A 10,353-nucleotide genomic window follows, 5' to 3' on the forward strand; every position below is an offset into this window, starting at 1 on the left:
TATATATAATGCACATTGACTTATAAATTAAACAGGAGAGGCAAAAATATCGATTATCAACTATGCTAAAACAGATAATTCTGGTTTAAAATTCTTCCTGGATATAATAAAAAAAAATTATACAAATTGGACTGACATTAGAATTAAATTAATAATTGTTTGCTTGCAACTTGAGAAGAATTCGTTATTAGGCCTAATCCCGTGCTTGTGCTTGGTGGCTTAATATTACAGTAATAAGGCTTAGTTGATTTTTATTCTGAATCAATTTTTGGATCAGATTTAATTGGATAAGAGGCGTCACGTGTGTGTGTCGATCTTGATTGGGTTCTAAATCGTGGCATAAACGAATTATACGAATTATCCCGCTGTGACGTCGATTCCAGATATCCAATTACTGACTTCATAAACTCTTAAGACAAACTGAACCAGTATTTTAGTATTTGAACATACATTTTCTTTTACTATTTTGCTGAAAAAAATCATCCAATAATATTTTTGATTTCAGCTATTCAATATTAAAGACTTTGAACTAAAAGTTGTGTCATGTATGTAAATGTGCTAATTTATGATTGAACAATTGAAAATATATTAAAATTGTTATTTTTCTGCTAATTAAATAGTTTTACGATTAATAAGTAGCATAAAAATGAATCAATTATACTTGGAATTTATTTACTTTCAGGTAAAATTATGTCAATTAAACTTACGTCACTATAAAATATTTAAAGCAAAATAATTATGCAAGGTAATTTTTTAATCGATTAGTAAGCACTGTCAACCGCTTTGTCACCCCGGTGACCCAGAGGGAAAAATATCTTCGTATTAGAAAATAAAATTTTGAAAATCAAGCATTGCTTTAGTGGCATCTATTTACGCAACTGAAATTTATTCTTTCAGAGCGATGGACGAGATGACTCGCCTTCCAAAAATATTCGTTGAGCTCCATTGTTGTATCAGTGAATACAGTTATTGATTGCAATTAGTTACTAATTTTTAAATGAACAGATTTAAGGGAATTTGCGTTTTGTTTCAATTATAGTGCTGTTGGGAGGGGGGGGGCAAAAGTTCGTCACTGTCGCTATGAATATGTGCAGAGGCTTTCAAAATGCTTAATAGACTTCTAATCCTCCTTATTTAATTTTCTCAGATACGAATGCTTACACTAATTAGCAGCATATATTAAACATGAATTCGTAGTATCAAAATGAGAGCTGTGCCGAAGTTTTTAAATTAACTCGACCACTAGTCTAAGTATGCACGTGGTTTTCGAAGCTTTGCCGCCAAGGAAAAAGAAAGCCATTATTTAAGTGCCTTGCACTTAAAACAATACTATGAACTATACTATTACCTATACTATTAAATACTATTAAACTATCTGCGGATTATTTTGCCGTGAAGAATTATCTGGGCTTTAGAACAGACGAATAACTGAAATATTTTGAATGTTGTTGTTTTTGAAAATCGCTCTCACATAGTTTTTGCTAATTTTAGTGAACCTAGGTAATGCAGCATTAGTGTGAGTTTTTAAATATCAAAAAAATCAGATCACAAACGCTTTTTATTTTCACAATACTGTGGCTTTTTTTTCATATTGACGTTTTGCGCCATTTTCAAAATAAGCTTATGCAGCGCTGGGTTTAGATAGGCTAAAATTGACCTAACAGACATGAGTAACAGCTTCAAACTCACATAATTATAGAAATGACATATTCTTCGCAAATAAGGCCTTTTTTCACATTATGATGGAGCCTTTGAGAAACAGCGTTAAGGATAGAAAATGGATATTTAATAAAGGAAGAAACAATTGCACTTTAGCTTTTTTTTCTAATGCCCATCTGTGTTAACATCCGTCAATTTAGGCAAATACAGGGCGATTTTGTTGACCTCTCTTTCAGGGACACCATATTAGGCGGGCCAACACAGCTCCCACAGTGAGGACAGATAGTACAGAGAAGGACGTCCATGCCTTGCCCGGGATTCGAACCCAGAACCTTTCTGATGCAAGGACAGTCCCCTGTCCCCTACACAGGCCGGTCAGCACAATTGCACTATAGTAATGTGCGAGAATTAGTGATAAAGCAATGTAAAAACCATAGTAACCATCTTGGTAGCCAGATAAAACTTTGACCTATTTAGTACCTGTTTAATTATTGATGTATTTTTAATAATATATAGCCCTCTGTTTTTTCCAACAATCAAACAAATTTTGACGTTTTTAGTTACTACACACTTCATTTTTGACAAAGGTTCTGAAACCACATATTAAGGGTATATAGTACAGGAAGCCCTGTATTCTCCTATAAATTCAAAAGAATTATCCAGAAAGATAATTTATTATTACATTCAGGTTTATTTTTAAATTTTGCCAGATTAAATGATTATACTAAGTCTTAAAAAAGAAATATTAAGAGCAGACAAATTTACAACATTATACTAACTATCGAAAAAAAGATTAATCTTATAATATTATAAAATATTTTCTTTTCGTAATATATCTAGAGAGGTTCGTGATATTTCTCCCAATCTTATATAACGATGTTTTTATTTCTAAGTTATAATAATCTGAAAATATATATTAAGGATAGGCATTACGGAAAACTTTCCACTTTTCTTGAATTTCAAAGGATTTATGCACAAGTTCAATCTTAAACTTCGCCATTTTAAGTGATGATGCTAAATTTTTAAAACAGGAAATATAAAAAGAAAGCAACTGTATAGCGTTAAACTAAATATCGAAAGAAGTTTATGCAATAACATATATTAATTTCTTGTGATAAATATAGAGAAGTTCTGAAATATATCTAGCTCATTTTCTCCCAACCTAACATGGAAATTCCATTTTTTCTATGTTATAATATTCGTAAACTACATATTAAGAATAGACATTAAGGAGGACCTGGTATTTTTTTTNAAGCATCACTGGCTGCGGTCAGTGTGCGGGTGGGTGACAGCTTGGATCAGTCTGCGTAGGGACCAAGGGTGCGCGGTATCGGTCATCGTTAAACTGTTCTACCGTAAAGTGCTCGACTTCGCGTGCAGGTCGTCGGGCTACCGAAGCGGGGGTGCCATCCCCTCTATTGAGGATCAAAATTGTGATGGCATGTCTTCGGATCATCCTCAGGGATGTTTCCCAGACCGTCGCCAATAGCCCATTGTGCAGCTCTAGTGTGACGTAAATGAGCAAATCAAATCAGCCCCCTACACAGGCCGGTCATCACAATTGCACTTTAATAATGTGTGAGAATTAATGAGAAAGCGATGTAAAAACCATAGTAACCATTTTGGTAGCCAGAAAAAACTTTGGCCTATTAAGTACCTGTTTAAATATTGATGTATTTTTAATAATATAAAGCCTTCTGTTTCTTCCAACAATCAAACAAATTTTGACGTTTTTAGTTACTACACACTTCATTTTTGACAAAGGTTCTGAAACCACATATTAAGGGTAAATAGTACAGGAAGCCCTGTATTCTCCTAGAAATTTAAAAGAATTATCCAGAAAGATAATTTATTATTACATTCAGGTTTATTTTTAAATTTCGCCAGATTAAATGATTATACTAAGTCTTAAAAAAGAAATATTAAGAGCAGCCAAATTTACAACATTATACTAACTATCGAAAAAAAGATTAATCTTATAATATTATAAAATATTTTCTTTTCGTAATATATCTAGAGAGGTTCGTGATATTTCTCCCAATCTTGTATAACGATGTTTTTATTTCTAAGTTATAATATTCTGAAAATATATATTAAGGATAGGCATTACGGAAAACTTTCTACTTTTCTTGAATTTCAAAGGATATTTGCACAAGTTCAATCTTAAACTTCGCCATTTTAAGTGATAATGCTAAATTTTTAAAACAGGAAATATAAAAAGAAAGCAACTGTATAGCGTTAAACTAAATATCGAAAGAAGTTTATGCAATAACATATATTAATTTCTTGTGATAAATATAGAGAAGTTCTGAAATATATCTAGCTCATTTTCTCCCAACCTAACATGGAAATTCCATTTTTTCTATGTTATAATATTCGTAAACTACATATTAAGAATAGACATTAAGGAGGACCTGGTATTTTTTTTTTTAAATTCAAAATATTTTTTGTCAGAAAAGTTATTCATTATACTCAAGTTCTATTTGAAACTTTGCCATTTTTAGTGAAAATACTTAATTTTCGAAAAAGGAAATAGAAAGCAAATGTGTTGAGTTAAACTAAGTATCGAAAAATGACTAACAATGTAATATAAGAAATTAAATTTTTTGTAATAAATCTAGAGAAACTCTATTAGATATCTGGCGCAATATCTCCCACTAACGATGCCTCTATTCCTGTCTTTTTTGAGAGATAATATACTAACGAATACTTCCTAAACAGCTTTCGTAAAATTCTTTTAAAGAGAAAAAAAGTATGAAGGAAATGGAAAACATCAAATCAAAACAAATTAAACTGAAATCAATTAACAAGCAACACTCTGTGGGAAATAATTAAAATTACAACTTTAAATTTTAATTCTGATTTTCTGTTGTTGTTGTAGTTAATTTCCGTCGCACTAGAGCTGCGCAAGGGGCTATTGCCGACGGTCTGGGAAACATCCCTGAGGATGATCCGAAGACATGCCATCACAATTTTGATCCTCTGCAGAGGGGATGGCTCCCCTGCTTCGGTAGCCCGACGACCTTCACGCGAAGTCGAGCACTTTGTAGTAGAACAGTTTAACGAGGACCAATACCGCACACCCTTGGTCCCTACGCAGACTGATCTAAGTGGTCACCCACCCGCACACTGACTGCAGCCGGTGATGCTTGACTTGATCTGCTGGGAACCGTGTCTTAACGATCAGTCCACTGCGGGACTCTGATTTTCTGATTATCTTTTCTCTACCTAATAATATGTAGAAAAAACAGTTGTATAGAATGCAAAAAAGGCTAAATATAACTAAAATAATAGAATAAATAGAAATTTTTAATATAGAAAATTTAAAGTAGAATGCAGTAGAACGATGGATACTTTATATCGATTGTAATGATTTATAGTGAGTAAATTTGTTAAAAAAAATTGGAAAGAAATTCCATGATAGCAGGCGCTTATGGTCAGATGAAAAGAACCATTATGCATATTGACGTTGTTGCAATATCGTAATTATTACTGGAAATACTTCAAATAATAAGCTTAAAACATACCTGCACTCAAAAAATAAAATGCGAAAAACTAGCCTTATAATCAAGTTTATTAAATATTTAATATTGATATTTTTATGATACGGTCGCCAACTAGCAACCTTTCTCGGGATTGTTCACATCCTTCTCCCAAATCTAGCGTAGTGCCAATTCTTCGTAAAAGAACAGAATAGTTACGTCAAGCATGTCTGGAAAAGTGTTTACGTTCTGCTGGAAAATCATAAATTTCTTATTGTGTTCAATGGAGTAATGGAGCCTATTTACAAAGTCCTATAATTCATACCAACAATTTTAAAAATGCGAAATGGTTCTTTTATTTGTTTCCGAACCTCTCAGATTTTATTTCACTTTCTCTCAGAAATGAATTTGATGACTGCAAAGATAACATTAGAATATCTTATATGTTAGAAATGATTGATCCAAATGGCAAGATCCTGAAACAAAAGTATATTCCCCAAAGTTACTTCGTTACAAACTCTTGGCAAGGACCATATTCCTTGATGAAAATTGAAGAATTAAAATATCACATGGAAAAGTGGAAGACGGGTACGCTAGAAATCTGCTGCCACGTATTCGATGAAACTCATAATCAATTACCATTTTTTTACGAAACACGAACAGAAATCCAAGTGCAAAAGTATGCATTTGACTGGAACGTTACAGTCCCTCCATACAAGGACTGGTCGAAAAAAATAAACTGCTCTTTCCAAGAAGCGTACTCGTTTGATATCACTTTCACTGCACCTGATAAAAAGATTTGCGTACACATTAGGATACCTGAGGAACAACCACTACCTAGACTACACAAACTGAAAATATCTGTATTAAACAAAAGAGGAACTTATCTCTGTTTGCAAAACTCTATTTATGAATTCCAACCATCAGAATTTGAAATTTCATTTGAGAAAAACCAACTTGAATATGTAACAGGGTCTCTTTACTCTTGTTCATTTACATTAGCATGCACTATTTATGCACCTGCTGAATATAAGGAAATGGTATGTAACAGTTCTTTCCTGGAAAATATCTCTGGTGAGGAATTACAACAGTTTCTGATCCAGAGGCGCACTCTGTGTGATGATCTTAAGTGCATGTATGAAGACAAAAAACATTCTGATGTGAAATTACGATCAAACAATGAGATTATGCAAGTCCACAAATGTTTGCTGTCTGCTAGATCTTCTGTGTTTTCCGCCATGTTCGATCATGACATGGTTGAAAATCAGACTGGCATTGTTGACATTTTTGATGTAGATAATGAAACTCTGCGAGCCCTTATGGAATTTCTGTACACTGATACAATCAATATTACTGATTATGATCAGACCTTGAAGCTGATATTAGTGGCTGATAAATATGAGGTGAATATTTTAAAAGATGAATGCTCAAAGCTGTTAATGTCTAAGCTGTCTCCGCATAACGCTTGTGAAGTGATTTCTGTGGCTGAAATGATTCACCAGAAAGACTTAAAATATTTCGCATTAGATTATATAAAGGTAAACAAAAAATTAATTCTTTCGTTACCTGATTGGACAGAATTGGTAGATAAAAACAAAAAATTAGCTATCGAGATTTTGACTAAGTTGTCAATTGAATAGATAGCATGCCTTATTATATCAGTAACTTTGAAGCAAACTGCTTCTTAACTTAAAGAATAATTTCGCCTTCCTCAAAAGGCATTTTTATCTTTTTCTTCTATTAATTTGAATGTTAAGAGTCAAAATTTGATTTATAAGACAATCAGTTTTATTTAGCGTTTATCATATTGCAACACTCAATCAATTATATGCTATTTATTTAAACAGTATGAGAAAAATTACGAAATTTAAAAAATAGAGGAAATAGTTTTTAACTTTATTAAAGAACACATTATCCATCTCTGTTTATCACCTCAAAATTATGCCACTAAGTTATGTAAAACTAAGTTATGTACTAAGTTAAGTAAATTATGTTACTAAGTTTTATGTTACTTCAATCTTGGAAACTTGAATGGAACAGTTCTTTCGTGTATGCTGTAGAAATAAAGTGCTGTAAATGTTTGTATTTTTTATTTGTTAATGGAATATGTTAATTATAGTTAATTAAAAATGAAAACCAAAATGTAGTCCCAGCGAGGGTTAAAAGTCCAAATATAAGACGAAAGAGATTAAAAATTCAATTGAAATCTGACAAGGTGGCAGAATCGATTATTAAAATTAGTTTGATTTTTAGTTGAAATTTTTTTAATAATCAAATTATCGTTGTTCAAATATATTTCAGTTGACTCCGATAATTAAACTAATTTTGATATTTAATGAATCGACCTTCCTTGACTGTGATTTATCAGATTTCGGTATCATTTTTGTTTTTTCAACACTTAAATGGGCCTTGGTAGCACACTGGTTAGAGAATTGGACTACGGTTCGGAGGGGCGGGGTTCGATCCATGACCCCGGTAAGACCCACCTAGAAAACGCAACACACGTTCTTGTAAAATCTGTTGATTCGAAAGTCTTGTAGTCGGTTACTGAGCACTACCATAGGTACAAGAGTCTGGAGAATATTTCATTCTAATTTAGATCTATTTGTAAATTGAGGAAGTTGTCTCCAAAAATTGTGATGGCATGTCTCAGGATCATCCTCAGGGATGTTTTGCAGACCACCGTCAATAGTCCATAGTGTAGTTCCAGCTTGAAGTATATAAAGTACCTGCCTAACCCAACACTTAAAAACTAATTTGAAACCCTTAATGCGTATACTTTCTTGAATTCATTTTTGTCAAGGATTCTAAGAATTCATATTAAGAGCAGTCACAGCGGAACACCCTTCACATTTCCTTAATAAAAAAATGCATGAAGCAAAGAATATTTACGATAAGGGTTATTTGTCTATACATACTCAAATTTTGCTTAGACAAGATATTCAATAAAACAAAAGCGTTTGTAAATACTATATAAGTAGTTTCCTTTGTTAATTTTTTTTAAACTGCTCTTTAACGTTATCGAAAATGTTGATACACCAGTAAGTATTTTATTTTCGCCATCCTAGAGCTGCTCAACGAAATATTGGCGACGGTCTGGGAAACATCCCTGAGGTTGATCTGAAGATATGCCATTGAAATTTTGATCGATTCCCTGCAAGGGCTTCAACCTGTTGAGTAGTCCGATGACTTGAGCATGAAGGCGAACACTTTAAGGTAGAACAGTTTAACGAAGGCCAATATCACGTAGATAAACTAGCTATATAGATAAATAGATAAACTGGCAACTATCATTAAAATTAAGATTTCAGATATATTTTATTGACCGCTAACTAGATTTCTCTTGTTCCTTCTACCACAAAATATTTCCAATCATAATCAATTCGTACTTATAATTATCATCCGTTATGTTTCTAATTCCCACACATATTATAAAAATAAACACCGAAGAGTAAATTTAGCAGAAAAACTTATTTTTAAGCCATATTTGAAAGAATCGCGATAAAATAACGAGATTGCTTTAAAGAACCATTCATTATTTGGTAATTTGATGACTATCCATTTTTATTAAATTTTGATCCTGATACTTCAACTTTGTGTCTGTGCTATTCGAGCTATCCCTTTTAATAAATAGAATGGCTTCAGATATTAGAATCCGTTTACTGTGCAACGGTTACCTTAAAATGACGATTTATTAAAATGTTTAATATGAGTTAGATGATGATTAATTATTAATTTTAATACTAACTTGGAGAGAGAGGGCGAAAAGGGATATAAATTAGGCTTTCAAGAGCTTAATTATAATGTCTTGTGAGATAGATCGGTTTTATGCATCTTTTTTTAGGGTACTGAGATTTGTATATCTATTCGAGTACATATGCAGGTTTGTTTACATATACAAAGAAAGGCTTATGAAGAATGGAATCGATATCAATTTTAAAAACAGATAAAACAAGTTTGAGAAGGAGAGCATAAATATAAATCCAGCGTTATACCGGGATTCGATCTCGCTATCTTTATGCTTTAGAGCGTTTAGCAGAAGAGTAATACTTCATGAACCAAGAATATGAGACTATTGGTGGGGTATACCGAGGGTATTGTCCTTCCACCAAACGCTCTGAAGGATAGAAGTAGCTGGTGCAATAGCTATGGCCAAACTTTTTCAAATTTATGATATCTGTCCTGAAATTTTGTAAAAGTTTGCAAGTAATTCTTTGTATTGTACACACTAACAAGTGTACATGTACGTAAAACAATATCAAGTCCCCGAGGGGACTGATCGTAAGGACACGACTTCCAGTAGAACACCGGAGTCAAACATCACTGGTGTCAGTGAGCGGGTGGGTGACCACATTGATCAGCCTGGGTAGGGACCGAAGGCACGGTATCGGGTAAAGTGCTCGACTTCGAGCGCAGGTCGTCGGGTCACCAAAGCAGGGGAGTCATCCCCTCTGCGGCGGATCAAAATTACGATGGTATGACTTTGGATCATCCTCTGAGATGTTTCCCAGACCGTCGTCAATAGCCCAATTGTGCAGCTCTAGCTGCACACACTAGCTCTAAACAATTTTGCTTATTTAATGTTACTTAGATGCATGCAAATTTGTGTGTTCATCATAAAGTAAGCCCTAGTAAAATCGTAAAACAGATTGTACGAGTTAGTAATGGATATTAAAACGATGCACCCAGGTTTGCAGAGGGATTCGAAAATTCTACCTTCATTCTATAATGCATCATAAGAAGCGGAGTCCCGCAGTGGACTGTTCGTTAAGACACGGTTCTCAGCAGATCACCGAAGTCAAGCATCACTGGCTACGGTCAGTGTGCGGGTGGGTGACACCACTTGGATTAGTCTGCGTAGGGACCGAGGGTGTGCGGTATTGGTCCTCCTTAAACTGGACAACCGTAAAGTGCTTGACTTCGCATGCAGGTCGTCGGTCTACCGAAGCGGGGGTGCCATCCCTCTGCAGAGGATCAAAATAGTGATGGCCCGTCTTCGGATCATTCTCAGGGGTGTTTCCCAGACCGTCGTCAATAGCCCATCGTGCAGCTCTAGAGCGACGTAAATTAACTACAACAACAACAATAAGGAGAGGAAGCAATACTATTTCAAGTATTTATTTATTTATTCCTTATAATACATAGGTGATTGCATGGTCATTACAACACATGATTTATGAGTCCTTATTAAGTAGAAGAACTGATAGCACAA

At 33.8% G+C, this 10,353-nt stretch overlaps 1 protein-coding gene across 1 annotated transcript; it reads left to right on the forward strand.

The window, feature by feature from the left end:
* Positions 1–5,431: 5,431 nt before the first annotated feature.
* Positions 5,432–7,222, forward strand: LOC107436286 (TD and POZ domain-containing protein 4; the record flags this gene model as incomplete). The annotated part of the gene is given in 1 exon segment (XM_043047401.2): positions 5,432–7,222. A coding segment is annotated over 1 exon segment (1,350 nt), but the record flags the coding sequence as incomplete, so codon positions are not given.
* Between the last annotated feature and the right edge of the window lie 3,131 nt (positions 7,223–10,353).

The sequence above is a fragment of the Parasteatoda tepidariorum genome, chromosome 2 (genome assembly GCF_043381705.1).
Source record: "Parasteatoda tepidariorum isolate YZ-2023 chromosome 2, CAS_Ptep_4.0, whole genome shotgun sequence".
In the NCBI taxonomy this organism is placed as follows: domain Eukaryota; kingdom Metazoa; phylum Arthropoda; class Arachnida; order Araneae; family Theridiidae; genus Parasteatoda; species Parasteatoda tepidariorum.